General features: G+C 33.3%; 2 protein-coding genes across 2 annotated transcripts in view; one reads left to right on the forward strand and one right to left on the reverse strand.

The window, feature by feature from the left end:
- The first annotated feature begins 553 nt into the window (after positions 1 to 553).
- Positions 554 to 24582, forward strand: part of LOC108974653 (probable G-protein coupled receptor No18) — a 30087-nt gene continuing 6058 nt past the window's right edge. Inside the window, exons 1-2 of the mRNA XM_018942629.1 lie at positions 554 to 580; positions 9740 to 10042. The gene's annotated coding sequence lies outside the window, so the exon portion shown is untranslated. The remainder of the gene's footprint in view (positions 581 to 9739; positions 10043 to 24582) is intronic.
- LOC108974654 lies at positions 22758 to 23480 on the reverse strand. The gene is made up of 3 exons (XM_018942630.1): positions 23166 to 23480; positions 23013 to 23101; positions 22758 to 22950 (listed from the first exon to the last, which is right to left on the reverse strand). Exons 1-3 carry the CDS (start codon positions 23296 to 23298, stop codon positions 22864 to 22866), a joined length of 309 nt encoding a protein of 102 aa, XP_018798175.1. The 5' UTR covers positions 23299 to 23480; the 3' UTR covers positions 22758 to 22863.

The following is a 24582-nucleotide window of genomic DNA, read 5'->3' on the forward strand; positions in this document are numbered from 1 at the left end:
TGTGTGGCATGCAAATTAAAAAATATTAACACATATCTCTCACATCAGAAGTAAATGAATACTTTTGTACATACATATGTATGTTTTGTATATACATAAATATGTATGTTAATTTTGGAACAGTTGATGACAAATTGGCACTAACAGTCACTCCCCATTGCTTATACGCAGAGTCGGCCAGGTACGACTTCGTATCAAGAATCAACAGATAGACGAGAAGAAAAACACCAGAAGAGAGCAATTATGAGTGATGTACCAAACCAAAGAGAAAAAATGTATGATTTAGTAAATTAAAATAGAAATTAGTTCACACTTTACAAACGGTTGATATTTAGATACAACATTAGTTCAGAAATATAACAACCTTTAAGAGTTAGGAGAGCATGGAATTTAATTCTGTAGAACTGCTTTACCTACAATCAAATAAAGAGCGCGCATGCTCTGCTGCACCTGCTACTTTTCTACCTTGCTGAGTGAAAGAGCGACCCAAGGAGATAGAAGAAAGACATCAGGCAAGATGACAGACAGCATCGCCATTAGTAGTCCCTTTAGCGTTGACGCTGGCAGACCGGCTTTACTTGTAAATTGCCCTACGGAAAATTACTCCTTAAATCATAGTTGTGTGTGTGTGTGTGTTGTCAGGTCGGACAAATTAAGATGACACGTTATCAGTAACTGGCGGCGAAGTGCAGTGAACGTGAAAACCTTGAGTGTGCAAATAAGTGCTCAGTACGGAAGGAGTTGGCTGCATCTTACTCTTTAAAGAACTAAAGTCAGCGAGTTTGTGTGAAAGTGCACGATGGTTGGTTAGTTGCCCCACGAAGTGTCAGTGAATAGTAAAGGCGTAAACGAATTTGATTGTTGTCGCAAAAGTGATTGTAGTACGATTGTATGGCATTAAACGCCCTTCAAGTGCTTTATTGATAAAGTTTTCTTTGTGCATTGTCCTTTAATGTTGCTCATAAATTTGATTAATTTACACGATTTAAAAGCAAAAAATCTGAAAAAATCGATTAACTGTGTCAAAATCAAAATGTTTTGATTTTTTATTTATGTTTGTTGAGAAAAGTGCCCACCTCAAGCACTTCTGCAAAGTTGCCTTGTTTCTACCGCAATATGGCCGTCGGCGATGTTTGGGCACGAATAATTTAGTGCGAGTGTGTACTGGGAGTGGTTATGGTTTGTTGACACTACCATTAGAAAACAACGTAAATTTATCAAGACAAATCGCCGTATTGTTTACAGCGCTGTGTAGATGTTTATTATCACGGTTATATATATACATATGTTTGTTATTATATATATTATTAACCTTAGAGCCATTTAAGTGCACATACATAATTAACACATTAATTAATAATACTTTGGCATCCTATCATAAGAAATTATAACATATTTCAATTGAATTGACAAAATAAGAAATTCATAATGGATCGACTTATAAAATAATATATCGAAAATTTTAATATTCCATCCGTAAAAAAGTGGACTTATCTGAGTTTCTAATAATTTTATTTTACTTAGATGATTACTATTTTCCATATTATAATTTCAGAATCCATTTGCCAATCGTAACGTTTTATTTTTTGATTTTAAAATGGAAATCATTTCTTAAATGTGCTGTGATTATTGACTAGAACTATATTACTAATAGTTATCAACTGAGTTCGATCACAATTTCCCCAAATCATTATAAACAGTTATATAAATCGATTTCGAATATTGCACTCTTCTTTTCTCCTCAAGCAGCTGCTTATTTGTCAGAACTGCCGATATTGGTTAATTATAGAATGTAGTTAATATATACACTTAACCATCATATATCTGCATGAAATTCAACACGGATTATTACCTAAGCCAAAAAAAAAATGTCGGATTACTATAGCATAGTATAGCTGCCATACAAACTGATCGATAGAAATCGGACTACTATAGCATATAGCTCTTATACAAACTGTCCTGTGAAGGGTATTACCACGGCTACGGTGTAGCTGCATAGTTGAACTGAAAATCTTTTAAAATAAAAAATATTTAATTATCTTCAAATCTCCAGCAGAAACTGTTTGTATTCCATTCGTCTGAATAATTACAAAATAATTTTCCAGATTCGTCAAGCCAAAGATGTAATATATGGTACAATTCGAAGTTATTATAAATTGAAAATGAGAAAGTTTGGTTTTTCGTTTCAAATTTGTAAACATTAAGTTAACACAATTTTATTGTAATCGGTGAGATTACAGTAGACAAACAGGAACTTGGCAGAAACTTTGTGATAATAAATGTGTAAGGAGTTGGTCGAATGGTGTAAGGATGTATAAAAAAATAAGGCACATTCTACCAAAAGCTTATACTTGGATGATAACATTTCATTAGTTTATTGCAAAACTAGCAAAATTCAAATGTTTTGGTGATTCAATATGAGATGATGACAAAAACTTTTCGTTCGTCAAACAGATCGAAACTAACAATCGTCTGTTGTTCGGTATTGATGGATATATAATGGTCAATGGATATATAAATGGCCAATCCAAAATAATATCCAACCATTTAATGTCAGAAAAGCTTAGATAAATTCATAAAGAGAGCAAAAAAAATCATCCTTTAATATTTATTGCAATATCTCTCGCATCGCTAATTACAAACACATTTTCGACAGATTAATACATCGCAATAGTAGATATTTCCCCGACCAACCAGCATGTGATGTCTTGTTTATTCGTTTACCTCATAACTGGACCTTGTATTTAACATATTTTTCTCAGTTAATATATTCTTACGCGATTCTTACAATGGATAAAAATATCGAACAAAAATTTTGTATCCAATTTTGTATTTCTAATAAAATTTCGTGCGCGAAATCGTTGCGAATGTCTGAAAAGGCTTTCGGTGATTCAGTTTTAAAACACACAAGCCTACGGGTTGAAGTCGTTCTGGATGACCTTCGACCTCTTCAACTGATAAATAAGACTACAATCATCGGAAGGGAGGAAAACAAAACAAACCCACGCCACGCCCGCTAAAAAATCAAGGTGTGACTCATGGTTTTGTTTTCAATATTTGTGGTTAGGTATATCATGAATTTGGTCCGGAGGGACTGACGGTTTATAAGGACTCTATTTGACCATCCCAAAAAGAGCTCATGAAAATTTTAGAGTTTCTTGTACCACACAATGTGAATATATTATATTTTTTTGCATTTTCATTAAATCCCAAATCATGCAAATAATTTGCAAAACATTAATTCTATTAAACTAACCAAAAACTAATAAAAACCAGAAAAAAAACGTTGACATCGATTGCACCGAAGCTATAATATCCTATATAAATACAAAAGTTTCCTTACAGTAACTTCGTGTAACGTGTATAGCAGTGATTTCTTTGTATGGTAGTATTCCGTTCTGAAGAATTTCTAGAAGATTGCGCCATTGTCTTAGACAATATTCCATACCGAATTTCGTGAAGATATCTCGTCAAATGAAAAAGGTTTTGCGCAAATAAATCCTACGATTCCAAGAGAGTTATGATTGCCATAAATCTCCCGAAATGAAATTATATAAAATCCCAACAAATCACAAGAACATTAACAATTTTGCTCAATGTGCTGGCAGTTAAATTCTTTGTTACTTTGGTTTTTGATACTGCCGCGAATTTTTCGAATTGATTGTTAACAAAATTTATTTCTGTAGTTCTTCTGAGAGTACTTTCGTCTGTATTAGTTGCCCTAAGTATTTTTTCAATTATTAGTAGCTTTGCTAAGCACATTCAATGGTATATTTCCCGCAGCCTACGCTGTACATAAATCAATTTTAAATTCGTTTTTGGCATTGACGGACAAATTGCTGGACGTGTGGCTAGAAACTGGCACATTTTCATAGTTGTTGTTGTTGGGTACTTTTGACCTTCTGTGAAGTGCAGTAGCAATATGCTGCGGCAATTGAAATTAGGACACACTTTCATTTTAACAATTAGGCTTACTGCAAACAAATATTTGCGCTAACAAATATTGAAATACGTAAGCTAAAATTATGTATTTCACATTTTTGTCACAAGTTGCAAAAATTATAGTTTTAATCAATTTTAAAGCACTTTTCAGAAAGGCTACTAAACGATTTTCCTATCAAACTTTTCTCATATCTAGTTTTTTTAGCACTTAACGCACTTTATTCAACTTGAATTTAATTTATTTCTAATTTTAGAATTTATCGCCCTGCGGCCAGATATGACAATATTAATATTCTTAAGTAGTTAGAAACATAATAGCTTATTAACTAAAACGCTAATATCAAACAGTAAAGAAATTATGGCAACCAAATATGTTACACAAATTGTCCAGAGAAAGAGGAAGAGAGACTAAAGAAACTGCATCTGTTTTTGGCTACAATTTGTCTGTGCTTAGCAACAAGCACAGCTTTTTTGGGACCGCTTTGCTTTTCATAACAAGCTTTGTTCTGGCTTTTCAACAATAATATAAGGCAAAGCGTTGGAAAGGGAAAAATGGTATTGGCCTCTCTTTGTTGATTGCTTTTAACGCAAGAAAAATGTCCTTCTATATTGTTCGCAATTTAATATTTTATTTATGGAATTTTATTTTTCGATGAAATTCGTTTGCATATGCTGCATAAGTATAGTATAACAGTTTTGTTCATCTAATGGTTGTTTGTGTCTCTTAAATATGAAGTTAGATATAGAGTTATGTATTAATGGACAGGTTGACGAAACGAGTTGAATTCCGAGTGACTGTTCGTCTGTCACTACATCCGCCTGGACGTTTGTCCACCCGTGCAAGCCATAAATTTAGTAAAAATTGAGATATTTTGATGAAACTATACGTGTTCCTTGGCAAAGAAGGAGAATGAGTTCCTATATGGGCGTAATTGCACCACTGCCATGCCCAAAAAACGTCATTGAACGAAAATCTAAAAAGTGACATAACTGAGCACTAAATTAAGATATACAACTGTAATTTGACACAGCGGATCACAGTAGAAACTGCGACACTTTAAAAATTGATGAAATCGGGTGATAACCTCGCCTATTTTCCTATATAACAGTTCCGTTCCGTACGGCCGAACGAAAAAACTGTTCCCGGCTCTTTGACCCTTGAAAGTTGCTGGAGTATAAAATATTTGATTGCGATATTCGATGCGATAAAACGTCTAAATAAAATGTTGGGCACTAATGTGATGAAAAACAAAAGAAAAAATGCAAAATTCCGAGGTATAATGGAAATTCAAGTACTCAACTCTATAACCATGAATTTCTCGCAAAAATTCGTCAAAATATTTTCTTTTTTAGGTTGGTATACGTTTGTATGTATATAGCGTAGACTTGGTGATTTTTACGATGAGTGAAATTATTCAACAAAGAAACTCCATTTGTGTTCGAAAAATTTCTGGTGTCGAAACATTCAGAATGTTTTAAAAGGTTTTCAGTGATAATTGTTTGTCGCAAGCAGGATGGCCATCAGCATTAACCGATGACCAATATGTCAATAAAATAAAGGAATTAGTGCTAAGCAATCAACGAATATGTGTAAGAGATCTAATTGGTATCGTTTGACTATCGAAAGAACCAGTAAAGCCATTTCGAAAGATTATTTGAGCATAAAAAAACTTACGATTGATTCCGAAATCACTAAATTTTTTCGGAAAACAGCGTCGCGTTAACGCTTTCCGATTATCAGGATGTTTTGAAAAGTTAGTCAGAAGATCAATCGACCGATTATCTTGGCAAAACTGAGCCGAAGATGAAAACTCCACGTCAAAGGATGTCAAAAAGAAGTCTGAATTATGGGCACGATAATGCACCGTCGCATCCTGAATTTATTCTTCGTGAGTTTTCCGCCAAATTTTCACCCAGCATCATGCCATAACCACCGTATTCTCCTGATTTAGCTGGCTGTTGCTTAATTATAGAAATTTGTTATAATAAATAGCATGCAGATTTGCAAGAAAAGATTGCGTATAAATTACGCATTTCTCCACTACAATTCAATTGTTTAAAAAGATATACATAATTAAAAATCAACAAAAAGAAGAACTGCAACTATTCAGTTTCAGAGTTAATACATACTAAGAATACTAGTTATGTTTTTATATTTTCATTGTTCTTATATCTTCAAAATTGCGTGAATTATATATATTCCCACCAAATTTGAATATAGTTTTCTTCGCCAACTTTAGTCTGATTTGTTTAAAATAACAGAACTTGCAAAGATCAAAAGTGGTGAAATATTTTCGGCTATTACAGTAGTTTATATTAAAGTCTGTTTCAATATATGTATGTATATTATTGAATTATATTGGTATCTTATTAGCGCACGTGTTTTTAGGTCATAAAATCAATAAGTTTCAGACGGAAATCGCTATATCGGCCCTCTCCAGGCGCATTCTGAATTGATGGCATTAATATTTGGCATTACGGGAATTGACCCGATTTTACCTATTTTTACAGATAAAGATGCTCATTGAGTTCTACCAAGATACGTCACATATTGAACAACATATAAGATAAAAAGTCCATAAGGTAAATAGAGGCTAAAGGAAGTATTGGCTTGTTCTTACTCATTCTTTGATACAAGTGCATGCTGTTATCATAAAAAGATTCTCTCCAAATTTTAATACTAAAAAATTTACCAATACTTTTGGTAAAAGTTCAGAGATAGACACTGGGGTCCTCATATTCGGTATATGGGCCTAGAAAAGTAATGGTGCGAATTCGGTAATTTTTGTGTCGTGATATACCCTTTATTAATTTTGCGAGTTATTGCACTTTTAGTACTTTTCAACAGAACCAATATATAAGAAGTGGGCAGAGGTATTATCCGATTTCACTTATTTTCGCACTGTAAGAGGAAGCGTTGAAAATGTTTGTCTTGACAAAATTTGGTTGACGTAACAGTAGTGCTTTGTAAGATATAAAATATATCTAGGCAACACGGCAACGCCCAATTTTTAAAGAAGTTCAATCCAGAGTTGACCTCACTACTGTAATTCACTATACCAAATAATATCTCATCTTAATGTGTGGCGCGGTTGTAGCACTTTATATCTCCATCTTCGGTAATGACCTTCTGTTCAAAGACCTTCTGTTTTCAAAGAAAACGTGTTCACGGCTTCATTAAGGTATCTTACAGGCTGCACGGACGGAAAGACAGTCACTCGGATTTCAACATATATATCTATCTTGATTAGCCTTAGGTGTTACAAATAGCCGCTAGCTGAGCACAATTGTTATACTCTGTAGCAAAATATTGTGAGAGTGGAAAATTTATTTTATTGGAACTATAGTTATCTATCATTCTATTCTGCATACTGTCACCTTAACACTCATGTTGCGAACAGATCTTAATTTGATTCGATTTATTTAGATGTGTACCATATATGTATGTGTTGGAAAGTTTGGAAGTGCAATTACGTACGTACACATGTATATAATGTAAGATTAGGTATATTCGGATGTGAATCCCATTCGGTCTGTTGATGCGTAGTTATTGGATACTGCTGAATTTTATCCAATCCTCACGCACATATGCTTGTCCACATACAGAGCAAATATCCACATGAATCTTCGAGTCGAAATTGAGTTTGGATGTGCGTGACTGAATTTGTTCCTTATTTCCATTTGCATTGACGCATTAATTATCGTTTACCCTGACATTGCCGAGCAAAAACTCGAATCGGATGGAGTAGAGCGGGCGGAGAATGTGGCCACAACAGCGGTTTCGATCGATGACTGTTGAGGCGTGCTGACATCGAAATAGACATCAGAAACACACGTACAGTGATCCACAAAATTATTCATATAAACGTAGATTTTACTTTTTGTTTGTATTTATTTCACTTTTAACAGGAAATTACGAAATAGTATTAGCAGAGACATAAAATAATTCATATATTTTAGCTAACCGAGCTAAAAAATACTTTGATAAACACAATATATGCCCGTCCTTAGCTTTAATAATAAGATTTGTCGTCTGAGGCATACTTTCAATTAAACCACCCTAAAACCTACTATGTTGGGCAATCTATTTATGCGATTTTCTTACCCTCGAGCCATTTCAGTGTTCATTTTGTCTTATGTTTAGGATCATAATCTGGCTTGAAGCGAGTCGCTTGATTTTTCTAGATTCGGTTGATAAGAACCGTTAGAATTTAATATAAAAAATACAACCCATAATATACAAGTATGTAGCATAAAAGGGCCACTACCAACTTTTCACGTTTGTTCAACTTTGCGTGAACATTTTTGTCGCACCAAAACCACACTCTCCCATCAGATCCCAAACGATTTACTCTTTATTGGTCTCAGTGGATCATTAAGATGTTGTATAGCAACGCTTAAGCATGCAGATATGTATGTGCACAACTGTCAGCAATGGTTACTTAATTTTAGTTTTTGCTTTCGTTCTGGTTTCTTTAAGTCTTCTTCTAGAGGGGATAGTTTCGTTTCGTTGCAGACATTGATATAAGTACATTTATTCATTTCTAACGCATTTTCTACGGCTTCCGACAATATTAAGCGTTTCAAGGAAATGAAATTAAAAACTGAGTTTTTTCTAAATATGCGCTCAATATTTTTCGGCAAACAAACAATTTTCGTCACTTCGCCCAATCGAAAGTTCTATTAATTATTCATTTAAAACTAGATATGTGTGTTATAAATTATTTAATCTGACTCAGCAAAAAACATTTCAAAAAAACAACAACTTACCGTACAATTCTGTACAGTCTCAAGTCACTAAAACTGAGATTTTAAGTTAGAGACAATTTTTGAGACTTGAGACGATTTTGATATTCTGTAAGTTTCAGTCACAAAATCTATTACATTTCATTATTCAGAGATGCTTTTGCACTTGAATGAAAATAAATATGTCGATAACAAATATAAAATTTTCAATAACATAGTCTAAAAGCGTAATTATAAATAAAAATAAAAGTATACATATGTTGATATTTACGAAATTTATGAAAAATTGATTAATTTTTAACCTTTTCGTGTTTGAGTTGCTTACAAAATATAAAAAACGACAAGCGATTCATATCTTTGAATGATCTCTATTCAGTATATTCAAAGTGGCAGACAAGAGTTTAGTTTTGTGACCTGCTAACTATCAGGTCTTAAATTCGAGGCAATATTTTCGAGACTAACGCTAGAGACTGTTTAGTGAATTGTAACTAGTCACAAATTGAGACTTGACCTCAAAATGTCTCAAATAGAGACTAGAGACTGGTTACAGAATCCCGCTATTAAACTGGTCACCTCAATGGGGAAATGTGAACTGAATGCACGAAGCAAAAAAGTCTCGGTCAAAAAGCTTTCAAGCACTGTTAACTATAAATATGAGTAAAGCATGAAATTAGCAACCACACGTGTTGCACTAAATTTGAACAGTATCGCAAAATTCTCTTTAAAATATTAAAACGTAAAAATAATATTTTTAATGAAGACTTTTGTGGCTCACTGTATAGTAGATATGCACGTGTATCTGGTTATGCATAAGTGCATGTGCCGAAACGAGCTCTGAGCAATTACGAGTGAAATGCTGATCCACTTTTCCACAACTCTAAAGATATTTATATGTACATACGTGCATAAATATGTATGTATGTATGTATGAATACATTAATTCACGTACATGACAATACAAAGCGCACATTATAAACTGACATATGCTTGTGAATTTGGTGATAACAGCGGGCGCCACATTTGAATAAAAACACTACAGTTATCGTTGTAGTTGCAGGAATAATTCAATGAGTTTACAAAAATGCAAATACTGAATAATTCATGCATGCCAAAGTTGAGAGAGCGCATAAACAAAACGTTAACTCCACGACAACGAATATACTAGCGATAGTTACGGTTGAGGTACAACTCCGCCTAGTAACTAAATGCATACATAAGTACGTGTGTGCGTACGAAACACATTTGGGTGTCATCATACGCCCACGCGAATATTTGTTCCCAGCAAAATAAATAGTAAATAAAAGTATACGCATCACCAGAAAATTCGATGGACAGCAGAAGGATGGCTTAACAGGTGAGATTCATTTACTTTTACTTTCTCAACTTTAATTCCATTATGTCAGCTTTCTTAATTTTTGTATCTTTATTTTCTGTTTCCTGCACTGCTTCCGAGTTTGTAAATAGCAGTAGTATTTTATACAGGATCCCCTTGAGCATAAAGTCGTTGGGTATATAACTATATTCCTTTTTTTTTTTGGTTTTTTTTGGTTAATTTGAACCTTTATTTAAGAAAACCCTATACAATAGTTAAGGGTAGGGTAGGTATTTAAAGTATTGCTCTATTGACCATGGATCATTTTCGCATCTTCCTGACAATTTGTGGATTTCATCCTAAAAGAACTGCTTTGACTTGGAGCCGAAGAATGAATCAAGCCAATTTTTGATATCCTGTTCTTCAATGAGGGCGTTCTGTTTCGACCGGGATAAATTATAGTCAAAAGGTGAAAAGTCTAGGCTATAAGATGGGTGAGACAAATTTTACGAAATAGTTTTTAACCTTCAGGATTCCCATATCATCCAATGTCTTTGCTTATGAATGTATCCGGAGGACGTTCTATGTCTTCCAAGTCAATTACACAAAACAATATATTAATGTATCTAGTCAACAGAAGCCACTAATGTATGACTAAAACAAGGAAATATATTTTAAAAGAAATATTTATTTTATATCTAATAGAACAAGTAAAGAAGAGAATATTGATAATTAACACAAATCGCATTAATCTATGAAACCGTGAAGGGAATACAATTAAATTTGGTATCTTTTTAACCTTTAGTACAAGTCATAGACTCACTCAGGTTCATTAGTATATTTTAGTACATGAAAGAGATATTTACATATATAAAAATTAGTTTAAATAACTCAAATTTGAAATCTTTTTGTGATATTATTATCAAGAGAATTGGAAATCCTGCTAATACAGATATGAATAGTCGTTTCATCTTTTCGCAATTTGTCGCTAATTCGATACGCCAAGTGCAGGTCCTTCTCCACCTGATCTCTCCAACGGAGCAGAGGACTTCCTCTTCCACTACTTCCATTGGCGGGTACTGAATCGAAAACCTTCAAAATTGGAGTTTTCTCTTTCGGAAAACATGACGTAGCTGGCGCAGCGGCTGTCTCTTGGTTCGCTGAACTATGTCAATGTAATCTCATACAGCTCACCGTTTCATCGAGTGCGGTACTCGCCGTTGCCAATGCTCAGAGGACCATAAATCTTCCTCAAAACCTCTCTCTCGAATACTCCTAAGGCCGAATCATCAGATGATATTTTTGTCCATGCCTCTGTACCGTTCGTGATTACTAGTATAATCAGATTTTGTCCAATGCAAAAAGTAATCGTTCAGAAATAGCCAATATGTGCAATTTTTGAAGCTTTCATTTTTATACCCTGAACAGGGTATATTAAGTTTGTCACGAAGTTTGTAACGCCCTGAAGGAAGCGTCGGAGACTCTATAAAGTATATACATAAATGATCAGTATGTTGAGCTGGGTCGATTTAGCCATGTTCGTCTGTCTGTCCGTCTGTTTGTCTCTCAGTTTTTAAGATATCGTTTTGAAATTTTGCAAACCCCATTTTCTCTTCAAGAAGCTGCTCATTTGCCGATATCGGACCACTATGACGTACAAACTGAAGATCGGAATCAAGTTCATATATGGAAAACTTTCACATTTGCCAATGTATCTTCACGAAATTTGGTACAGGTTATTTTCTAAAGCAAAAATTTCATATCCGAAGAAATTGTTCAGATCGGTTAACTATAGCATACAGCTGCTACACAAACCGAACGATCGGAATCAAGGCTTGTATGGGAAAGTTCCTCATTTGATATCTTCACGAAATTTGGTATGAGTTATTGTTCATAGAAATAATGTAATATCGGAAGAAATAGTTCAGATCGGCTCACTAGCATATAGCTGCCATACAAACCGAACGATCGGAATCAACCAAAATTGCTCTAAAGAAGTCTCCTTAGCATCTCTTCATACGCTGAAAAAATGGATAAAATCAGATAGTAACCCAACCTACTCCCCACATAACGGTCATGCTGAAAAATATAGAAAGTGATATAACTCACTTGATGAATGTGAAGCAATCATAAAACCACAACCACGATTGCGAGGAAGAGCCTTACAGGAGAAGGTGTAAAAATTTAACAATAGGTAACTACCCGACCAATTGCAACCAAATTTGAAAAGTGAGGTTACGCAGTCATGGTCGAAATTGCACAAAAACTACGTTTACTTCGCATATAACAAGACGACTACGTAAACAAGCTTATTTTAGTTTTTTAAACTCTAATTATATCATATCATCAGATAAAAAATTCAAATCTCGTTTCCAACTACTTTAAAAAAGTACTTTAAAATATTTCGTTTAATAGATTTTGTCTTAGGTTATAGAAAAAGGTCCGTTACGATTTATGGTCAAAAGATATTAACTGTTGAAGTTTGATTATTTTAAGCCGATTTTTATTTCTTATAAGTGTATAACTTATTGAAATGGAAAAAAATCATTATAAAACGGAAAACTAATAGTTTTGTGGGAAATTTATTTGTCAATTTAATTCTCATTTTATTGCCAAATCTATGAAACCTATTTTTTCACGCAGTTGGAAGCGAACTTTGAATTCTTCTATTTGATAATAAGAAAAAAGAATAGAAAACTTTAATATTTGGAGAGACTTGTTTAGAGGTTTTTAAGACGCTATTTTTCAGAGTACCAAGCGAAAATAATATTTTTTTAAAAGCACACGAAAATTGTAAATAAATTCCCAAGGTACATGATATTTCAAAAAAAAAAAAAAACAAACAAAAAAATTGCTAAGTTGGTGGGACGGCCCTTAATTACTATGCCAAATATAAGCGCGATCTGTAATCTAGCAATTTAATGAATATAACTCAGACACTAACCGACATATTCGACATAAGGTCTGCTAGAAAAACGAAAGTCATTATATGAGGTATTTAGGAACTTGAGTAATTCGTAGACCGATTTCACAAATTTTCGGCACTAAACTATAGTTAGATAGTATAATAGAAAATTGAGTGTACTTTTATGACTGATAGTAAATGTACTTATACTAAGTTTTTTTTCAATCGGATTTTATCTATTTTTGTTATCACGACATATTATTACCAGACAAAGATGTTCTCTCACTTTCACTTTCCCTGACTATCTCACAGATTGGACCCATATTTATTGATATATTTTGGTCTACGATTTTTAGCATTTTTATGTATATAACTTTGTCCCAAACTCAAGCTTAGATTGGCCAGAATTGTAAATATGACTTGGATAAATTTTTTTAGAAACAAGTTGAAACTTGTGAATTAATACATATGTATGTACATTTTGAAATTAATTTTTGATATGATTTCGGGCAAGTATGATTGTGTTTGTCTCAAAATACAGCGAGAAAATAATTCAAAGTAATTCCGGTGTCATCCTTATGAAGTGTAGGCTTTCCTTACTGTTCTTGAGTCATTTAACGCTTTGGACTTAAACAATTTTTACTCGCATAACAAATACACATAAATTACGTACATAGAAATTTGGAACGATTTCTTAACAAAATGTTTTTGTTGAACACTAAAAATACTAAAAAAATGTATCTCAAAGTATATGTATATGTATACGTATTTATGTTTGAAATCGGTGATTTATTAATTTTAGTCGCAGAGAAAAACAGAAGAAATCAATAACCGGGTCACATATTGATGTGTGTCAAAATAAAAAAAATAATGTATATTTAGCATAGCTGTAGGACAGATAATGACATTAAGTACTATACAAAAAATGTTTTCGTTCGTAATCCAAAAATAAAAAATTTTCTGTGCGAAGCACTCAAAATATAATATTTACAAATGCATTGATGGACACATGGTTTACTTGCCAAATAGGCTCGATAATTGTATGAAGGAATAGTTATACCCTTCATATGTGATATTATATATTAATAAAACACGAAGTCAATAATTATGTGATTAGTTTGTGCGTAGCAATTCCTTAGATTTTAGTCAATCAAATTGACAGAAATTATTTTTCATAGCACGGCGCAAAATAAAAAAGTAGATATCACTAGCTATACTCTGAACCCAAAACCAAATAAAGGAAATGATGACCGGCAAATTTTTTTCTGTTGAATGAAAAGCGGTTTCCGGTAACTTTTTCAGAGTTAACGCTACAAAAATGCATCCAAGTAGGATATTATAGCTTCCATGCAGCCGAAGGTGACTTTTTATCTTGTTTTAGTTAAAAAGATTGCATTATGTTTTATGAATTACTTGTGAGTTAGGAAAAGAATATTTAATTTTTTAAATCGTTGAATATTTTATACTTGCAAATTCCAAACGGTGGCCGAATCCGTTTCATTTACCTTTGTTTTTACACGTTTTATTTGTAGACATTTCAATTTTAGATTGTGTGAATTAAATTAAGAATAAATTGAAATTTTTGAAAAATGATCTGTTCGCCCTAGGTATTTCAATTAAAATACAGAGAAAAAATTTCAGTCCATATGACCAATACAGGAAAGTAGACCCAAGTTTAAAGTCACAAAATATGTATAAGCGATGCCTAATCAAGTGAATAACCTTGCGGTTAAAATCTCTAATCCTTGGATATTCATCTAAAATCATCTGACGAAAAAAAAATAATAGTTTTATTAGTTAACAAGTTTTTGATATCAAAATATATTATGTTAAGCATAGCATTTTCGATTAATGTTAGAGTGATAAGTCTCTCTCTCCTCAATCCATACGATTCACAAACTCGTATGCAAGGTATAAAGCCAACAACAAATTATATTGAATAAATGAGGACTGGGTGAATATGGAAATTAATTTCAGCTATTTTTGGTATCAAACCACACTGTAGAAAGGGAATCTTACCAATATCGATTTGGAATATTCTCAGATTGCCCAAATCTTCTCAACACGTAAAAAATATGCTAACTGAAAGTGATAACTACCTGTAGATGTAGTAGAAACATACAAATAATTTGAGTGATCTATAAATGCATTTATTTACGTTTCTGAATTCAACCGTCAATTTTAGAAGATCAGAACAATTAGGACTAGATAATATCAGGAGCGGCCAAAAGCGCATTGAACATTTGGCTGCTCTGTTTATCCACCAGATTTTTGAAAAAATCTATTCAACAAGAGAGCACGCAAGATATTTTCTACTGGGCGATTTATGTACATGTAGCACTTTCATTTAAAAATAAGCGAATTGTTTTTTATTGATAACTCTTATTTTAATATATGCGATAGGAAAGCCAACCGGAAGAATAGATATGCTCATATTCGGTACAAGCAGATTAGGTACATTTAGACTCACTTCAATGTTTTGCCATATAGCATGTGTTAGAACAATGTGTTTGTTGATGTCTACTAGAAATCGATAGTAAAGGCAGAAAAGTTAATAACATTGAAAATATCATTATATTGAAAGTAACATTAGGTGGGTGGCCCCCTTTACCCTCTAAAAAATTCTATTTCTCGATATGACCAATTTTCACTCCGCAGTATGAATAGGTAATGTCCACAATAAATATATTCAGCAGGGCCACACCCAATCTTTAAGCATTTTGAAACTACTCTTAATATTGCTGTGATGTTGTTTCGACAATGGTTCGAGTTCGCAAAGTAATCAACCACACTGCAGTGCCAGAAAATCCATGTAAATCAAAAAATCTCATTTTGCGAAGATGTAATTGCTTGCTTGAGGAGACGGACAAGTGAACAAAGATATAAGATTTGCAACATATTTTAAGAGTATTAAAATAGAGAAAGAGTAGAAAAGAAATCTGGGAAAGGTTTCGTAAACTTTTATGATTCAGTATGTATACAAAACAAAATATATAATCTATGGTCGTAAAGTTAAAAAATCTTCACATTGGATCGTTGAAGTACAAATACGAAATCATCACATAAGTAGTGCGTCAAATCCACTATTTTTTTACAAACTGATTATATAGTAACTCTTATAGCAATAGTATTAGTCCATTAACCTCACATATAAAAACAAACTAGAAGCAAAGAACTAATATGTACTGCTCATTTAATATACTACACAAAGTTACTATAACCAAATTCTTTATTTCCAAGAGGAAATGTCCAAAATGTTTCCTACTTCTTATAATACGAGTACATTTCTTATGTATACTATAATCTTCATCTATCCAAACACTTATTAGAAAAATAATACAAATTTCCTAGTCATCTGAAAATCTAGTTTAGTTAAATCAGCAATTGTAGACAGTTTGCCGCATCTGAACTGCAAATTGGCAGCAACAGAAGCAAGCATTTATCCACAAGCAGAAGCAGAAAAAATACCATCGCTCGAAAGCAAAGCTGAAATAAAAATTTCGTAACGTATACAATTCACAAACGCCAATAAGACCAAAGCTAAATGAAATAGGTATTTACGAGAATATTTAGTATCTAGTTGTAGTATTTGTAGAAAAAAAGTTTTATTGTACCCGGCAGGAAAACTATCAGTAGTCAGCCTTTACTATATACATATGTATATCTAATCAGTGGGTAGTTAGAGGCATAAAAATGGCAATTTCAAATATTTATTTGCCGTAAATCATTTTATTTTCTAAAAGTAAAAACAGAGCATTATTAAATAAGATTTCCACTTGACTTGACTGAAATTTAAAAAAAAACAATAATTTTAAAAGCAATAACTCTTTGAGCCAGTTTGATCCAGTTCCAATCCAAGCTTCTTATGGCGACCATCATTAATCCTTGGATATTCATCTAAAATCAATCGAACAAAAAAAAATTAGTTTTATTAGTAAATAATCCAGTGCCCTAACAAAATGGCGGGCTAAGGCAACTTTTTTATATTTTGGCAAAAAAACAGTTAATTATTTACAAATAATAAAAATAAAAATAAAACTCTTTCTATTAGGCATGTTTTCAAAAAGCAGTATAAATTTCATTGAAATCTACCAAAACGGTGTTAGCGCTAGAGTGGTCAACAGTTCACAAAACATAGTTTTAAGGGGTTATGGGATTGTTTTAGTTAAAACCTTAATTTAGAACTTGGACGAAATTTACGACAATGTTCTAGAAGTGTTGTAGATAAGACAATAAAAACATTCGATTTTTTGAAACCCGCATTTAAAGTTTTACATTCTAGTTCCAGATCGTATGAGAACCCTTTGCTAATTACCGAATAACTCGAAAACTATTTGTCGGATTTCCTTAAACGATTTATAGAACGTTTACATAGGAAAAGTATTTAAAAATTATTTACATACAAATCCGAGCATTGACAGCACTGTATAAGATTTTGTGAATATTTGCGCCAATGTCTTACATACATATCTACTTAGTGTTATATGTACCCTTGCAGGGTATTTCAATATTTAAACGTTTGCGTTTTTATGTACACAAATATGTTATACATATATATATATATATATATGTGAGTACTAAACTTTTGTTTGCATGAGTAACTATGTATAAGAACAAATCCGTGCCCAGCATACTGAAAGTGCTGAGGCGCCGAGCCTGTTTCTCACGAGTTGATGTTCGAAAATCAAGTGTCCACGTTGCATCGTGTGTATTAAAATAAGTACTCAGCCTTTTTATAGTCGGACAATAGTGAAATCTCGAAAACTGTGCTTAAAATTATCATTTGATACTTGAAATTTATGTGCACTTCGAAAACAAATAAAACGAGTGTGTCTTTGATACGCTTATTTTGAAGCGGTTTTAATACACTCGTGCAGTGCGGCCCTAAGTAAAGGCACAGATGTGAAATATTCAGTACATATTGCTAATAAACTAGAATTGTGATGAAAGAATTTAACGATACCGCGACTTTTATTATGATTGATCAATGCAAATAGAGGGAGTGTGAAAATGCAAAACCCCTTGCATACGTATACGTATCCAAATGTACATATGTATGTGCTCACGTTGTTTTAAAATTAGTTGACGTATGCCACGCATGTACATATGTATGTAGTAAATGTTTATACTGCAGTTGCTTACTTATAAATTCAATTATACACTATATATTGTAGCAATATGAATGAATGCGTAGTTCCCGTTAATGTAGTGAATCTGCCACGGTCATTCTTCATCAACTGTGGTGTATCGAAAGATATTTGATATTTGATTAGCTCGGCTAACACATAAAAACAAATTAACAGACCCTAGCGTGACGTGGGCAGCAAAATGTGTTAATATAAAAAAATGTGTTAATATAAGAAAACTATATTTTTCAATTATAAAATTGTAATTGTAAGTTTTGTAATTCAATTGTATGCTACACTACTGTGGGCAGAAAATAGTAAGACTTTTTAATTTAAATATTACGCGAAACCCCATTTGTCGAAATTTTTTTTCTTGGTTGGTATGATTATCTGTGCCAAATGTCACTTCAAAATAATCATTAGTTTTTAGTTTACGCTTGTCTTTCTGAAGTACATAAAATGCATTCGGCGATTTTTACGACGAGTGAAATAATGTAACAAAGAAGTTCCATTACATTTTTTTCATGCGGATCCAAATTTCTAGTGCTGAAAGGTTTAGAATGTTGGAAGAAACCTTTGGTGATAATTGTTCGTCTCGAGTAAGAGTTTTTGATTGGTACAAATTATTCAAAGAGGGTCGAGAAAATGCTGACGACGAATCACGACCAGGACTGCCATCAAGTTCAGTTGTAGATCAACACGTCAATAAAATAAAGAATTGGGTGCTTGAAAACCGACGAAAAACAACCAGATATCTTACTGCCATCGTGGAAATATCAGAAGGATCTGTAAAAACTAAAAAAAAAAAAGCGAAAGCGTTATTGGTTTCGAAATCACTCAATTTTTTCGAAAAACAGCGTCGCGTTAACATCTGTAAGACAATGCTTTCCTTTCTTTACTTTCGGACCAGAAACAGACGATCTCGACTGGCCGAATATCGTGGCAAAGGCAAGCCGAAGCCGAAAAACCACGTCAAAGCAGGTCAAAAATTCCGGTAGTATTGAAAGTTTTCTTTGATTATCGCGGTTTTTGCACTCCGATTTCTTTCTGATCGGCCAAACTGTCAACAAGGTATACCTTTTGGTTTTATGCGTCGTATGCGTGAAGCTATGTATTCGCAAAAACTCTTTGTATTTGCTTCGAGATAATACACCGTCGCTTATTGCATTGATTTTTCGTGAGTTTTTCGTCAACTTTTCAACCAATATCGTATTTTCCTAATTTAGCTCCGTGTGACTTCACACTATTCAGCAAACTCAAACAACCGCTGCGAGACACCCGTTTCGAGTCAAGTGAAGACATTAGTCATAGACATAGATTTTGAAAAATAAATTAAGAGTTTTAAAATTATGAAGAAAGTCTTATATGTTTTTCTCTTTAGGATAGGAAGACCACAGTGACAAATTCAAAAGTACATCTACAGCTTTATATAATATTTACTATTTTCCTGTCACTCATGGTGAAAATTGCACTACCTGTCAAAACAAATGATTTTTAGAATGATGAAATAAGTTATTTTCCTATAATTAAATATATTTTCAAGACAAGAAAAAATCGGTAACTTCGATAGCATTGAAGCTATAATACACTTCACAAATCTTGATTCTGATTTCTCAGTTTGTATTGCAGTTACACGGGCTCACAAAATTTTTATTTCGATTTCAAATCAATCACAATTTTCGGACGTTCATAAAAATTTCAAAACTTGTTGGCATTTTGTATTGCACTGACAATCAATTTTTGTGCATTTTTTTTATTTTATTTTCACTGTGTAATAAATTAGTTTAAAAGTTTAGTGCAAACAAAAATACGTTTTTAAAAAATTGTTTGAGAATATGGTAAAAATCATTACCGTACGTATGTATATGTGCATATGTATATGTTATAGTTATGTATATAATATATTTATTATTTGTTTTAGTAAATAACCCTTGTCAAATTTCGTGGGGGAAATCTCACCAAACAACAACTTCTTGGGGAGAAAAAAACATGTTTAAAGTTTCAGATCGATATCTTCGAAACTGAAGGACTAGGGCGCGTATATGCAGACTGAATTTCATTACAGCGAATTAAAATCAACTGATAGACATAGATGGAAAGAATCAACCAGAAGATCGGAAATCTGTATATGAGGGCTATTAAGCGTCTGGTACAATATCATTCATACGCAGTGCTAAACCGCATTATTTTTGAAACGTTTATCTCTTTAACTTCAATAAAATATCACACATAACGGGCTTTTCAAAAGGGACAGCAAACGACGTATTTTTCCCCGCTCTTTTGGCATTTCTTTTCAATAAGGTTTACTATTTCACCATGGGAAGATATACAATCCAACAACGAGTTGAAATTAATAAAATTTACAACGTACGTTACGTCCAATTTATTGTCGTCAAGAACTGAAGCCACTTGACTACCAGAATCGTCGTATGTTCCTGAATTGTGCTGAGCAACAACTTGAAAATGGTCCGGATTTTCATCGAATAGTCATCTTCAACGATGAGGTTCATCTTCGTTAATAAGCAAAATACCTGCTCCATTAGTTAATGGTAATCCATCCCGAAAAAATTACTGTTTGTAGCGGTTTATGGGCCGGCGACGTCATTGGGTCGTACTTCTTCCGTGATGACCAAAACCGATAAAATAAATAAACCAACCATTTTTTCTAACAATCCTTATGCCGAATATGTCGGTCATTGTGTGAGTTAAATATTTATAAATTATCCTTACTTGTTGATGTATCGAACTTTTAGTTTTTAATAAAACCCTTGAATAAGCAGTGGGTGATGTTATCTTTCCGTTTCCATTTTTATTTAATGAAACGATTTGTTCCGTATAAATTTGGATGATATAGCTTAAATGGTTTGTTCTTTATGCAATTTTTTGGCTGTAATTAAAAAAAAAAAATTAAAACCTTTGATTCTGCTTGTGGATTATTTTTATTTGGCTGTGTGCCGTTGCACCGTCCTGTTGGAACCACATGTTTTCCAATCCCAATTCATCAAGTTGGAGCAAAAATAACTCGTTGATCTTTGCTCTGTAGCGCTCACCATTTACAGTAACCGTTTAGCCCGCAACGTCTTCGAAGAAAAAAAGGTCCGATGACTCCTCCAGCTCAAACAGCACACCATACAGTGCCTTTGAGCGGGTGTAATGGCTCTTCGTGGGTTACACGCGAATTTTCAGTGCCCCAGAAGTGTGAATTTAGCTTATTTACATACCCGCTAAGATGGAAATGGGCCTCATCACTCATGATTATTTTTGCTGAAAAATCATCTTCCTTTTGTTGGTGATTAAGGTGGGCTGAGCGTATGATAGACGCGATTGGCGGTCAGCAGCTAACAGTTGATGCATCGTCTGGACTTTGTACGGAAACATCTTCAAATCTTTTACCAAAATTCGCTGTAAACACCGTCTACTGATACCCATTTGCGTGGCACGTCTTCTGGTCGATGTCGACGGCGCTTCGATATGTCATGGCAACCGGCAACAGCAGCAATATTCTCTGCAGAACAGTTACTCCGGGGTCTGCCACGCTTGGCAGCATGTCGTGTTGTACCAGTCACCCAGGTTAATAAGTACATTTAGTTATTATAGAGCGGAGCCACGTCCACTTTTAAAAATTTCGAAGCAAAGTTCCCCTCTCGAATACAACTCGTTTTATTAAAAAACAGTTAATAGTATCTTAATTTGCGGATTAGTTATGACAATTTATAGGATATCGATTAATGGCGTTTTGTGGGCATGGCAGTGACCCGATTACAGCCATCTGTATGATATATGTCAACTAAGTTTTATCAGATTTCCAGGCTTGCAGTGAAGGAAAGCGCAAAAGAGATAGTTGGAGAAATTGACTTAGGAGTAGGTGTGCGACGCGTACAACAAATTTAAAAAAAAAATACTTAACTCTCTCCTACGAAAAAAATTTTTCCAAACCAGCACTGCTACCTCGGAATAAAATGGCTAGATTACGGTTTGCTGAAAAATATATTTGTTGGGATGAAGAATGGAAAACTGTAATATTTTCGGATAAGAAGAAATTTAATTTGGCTGCGCGGATGGTGCAATTAAGTATTGGCGCAAGAAAAGCACTTCCAAGCAAAAACGTCAACGCCGAAACTTTGGAGGTGGTTCCCTAATTCTTTGGGCGGGAATAAGTTACTGAGTAACCATACCTATCTGCTTCATTAGCACCAAGATGGACTCCGATTATTATATCCAGCTTCTAGATGATGTCTTAATTTCGTTTGGAGAAGATATATCTGATTCAGAATATATTTTTCAGCAGGACAACGCAGCAATCTATCGTTCAAGGAAGACAAAAGAATTCCTATTATCCCGTGGAATTCAACTCAATTGCGAATCTCTTGTCACTGCTAGCGAGTAAGGATTTCAGTCATGGACGTCAATTTAAGAACATTAAAGAGCTCAAAGTAAAAATTCAACAAGAATGGAGGAGCATTGAGCCATCGTACATTCATTCTCTCATTAACTCAATGATAAAGCGTTTGGAAGAAGTTCTGAACAATAACGAAGGACATACTTCTTATTAAATTAATAAATATTTACCTAAGAAACTAAAATACTCTTGTGCCTTTATAATTATTTCGCACTAGGTTTGGTTTTTTTTTTTTTTAAATTTTTCCTCCTTGAAGCTCAAAGGGGTAAAAATTTAATTTTTGTTCATTTGTTTTTAAATCGTTCTAAAATACATGAATATAATTTATAAATAAAATCACAAAATATTAGAAAGTTCCTTTTCTAAGAAATCTTTTTGTAGTGCCTTTATACTTATTTCGCAGGGTGTATGTTCTTTTAGTAATTTTTGGAATTCAAAATCCGATGCATTCGTTTCTTTGTATTGCCTTCTCGTTACGTTTGTAGAACACAAAATTTGCTTTCAGATCCGGGTTTGATGACTGTAAGTTCAAATTATGGTAGTAAAAATTTCTAAAATATTATTTAAATGTCTTATGCTTACCTCTTTAGCATGCAGGAACAAACACATTCGCAAACAATTCACATCTTTTCTGAGGTGGCTTTCCGGTTCATTTGCAATTTTCAAATCGTCTGAAAATAAATTTAAGTTATCTTATAAAATATTCTAGTTACTCACAAGTGCTTTAAAACCTACTTAAATTTGTACACGTCAGATCTAAGCAAGTTTGTGTTAAACGCCCCATCTCCTTAAACATGTCCAACGGATCAGAACAAAATGTTTGATTTATATTAAAAATAATAAAAAGATGAAACAGCACGAAATACATGAAAACCAAATTTTTTTCCAACTTTCAATGATTGTAAATCTGAACAAAAAAAAATATATATAGCGACCACTGTAAGTACTATTAAATTGTTTATCCTAAACTAATAATGCCTTCCTTTGCAAAAGTTTTAGAAAATAAATGTTGTCAGTGCTTTCGCTAGTTAGTTCTTGTTGGAAGCTCCGATATTTTACAAACATCAAATGAAATTAATTTAATAAAATTCATCTATGTTTTAAAGTTGTGTATAAAAATACGGTATCTAAAGCAATTTGGAACGGTAATTAAAACAATTTACCTTGAATATCAGCGTAACCTACGTATAAGAGACCTTTAAGTGCAATGCTAATGAAGAAAACTGAGGTAAAAAAGCTTGAAGTCTTCTTTGTTTTGTTAAACCATAAACTTGTCTTACTGACCAATGAATGTCAGGATTATACTTAAAAACATAACGTGTTGAGCGTGAATCAGCTTTTCCTTTCATTGTTAAATGCATTTTTCCGAGAAGGAAGAAGGCGCACGGTGCCATATCAGGTGAATACGGCGAGTGGTTAATGGTTGAAATGTGATTTTTGATAAAATAATCGGTCACAAGGTGTCCTTCGAATGTTGGATTCTGAGCAATTTTTGGTGGTCAGTCAATTTGTGCGGAACAAACCATGCACACACATTTTGTAAACCCAAATGTTCGATCAAAATGCGATAAATCGATGCTTTGAAGATGTTCAATTCCATTTCCAGGAATTTCAACGATGATTTCAGTTGATTTTTTAAGAGTTCACTCACAGTTTCGACGGATTTTGATTGGCTCACATGTTGATCATCATTTATGTCCTCGCCTAAAAGTTTTACCAATTAAAAAAAAAAAATTATATTGGCTCTTTGTTCGAAGCTCATTTTCGTACCGGTGACACAAACATACTGCCACTTAAAACGCAATAACTTCACTTCCAATCAATGCAATGTCATGAAATTGAACCATATAGATGGCGTCACCAGGGGCGAAAGATTCAAAAAGTCCTGTTTACTTTGGAACGCACCTTGTACAATGTAAGCGTAGTCTCGGGCATAAAATTTAATATCTCTAGCGTATTTATTTATTGATCTTTATCGGAACCCTTATATGGGTAGTTTGGGGTGTCGTTAAGGATGCTTAAAGCATTTGGCCTAACAAATTTAGTTTTCTATCTTAAGTGGTCTGGGAGATATGTACATACATTAAACTTTAAAGAGTCCAAATTACATAACTGTAATGTGCCTTAATTTTGAGCTTAGTTATGAAACTTA

The sequence above is a fragment of the Bactrocera latifrons genome, unplaced genomic scaffold, assembly GCF_001853355.1.
Source record: "Bactrocera latifrons isolate USDA-ARS-PBARC rearing strain unplaced genomic scaffold, ASM185335v1 scaffold_574, whole genome shotgun sequence".
Lineage (NCBI taxonomy): Eukaryota > Metazoa > Arthropoda > Insecta > Diptera > Tephritidae > Bactrocera > Bactrocera latifrons.

Bases quoted from the DNA above. Each gene is read 5' to 3' on its own strand.
- LOC108974654 (XM_018942630.1), bottom strand. From the start codon at position 23,298: ATGTATTTCGTGCTGTTTCATCTTTTTATTATTTTTAATATAAATCAA. The intron at 23,102-23,165 runs GTAGGTTTTAAA...ATTTATTTTCAG, and splicing joins TCTGACGTGTACAAATTTAA to ACGATTTGAAAATTGCAAAT. The intron at 22,951-23,012 runs GTAAGCATAAGA...TTGAACTTACAG, and splicing joins TGTTCCTGCATGCTAAAGAG to TCATCAAACCCGGATCTGAA.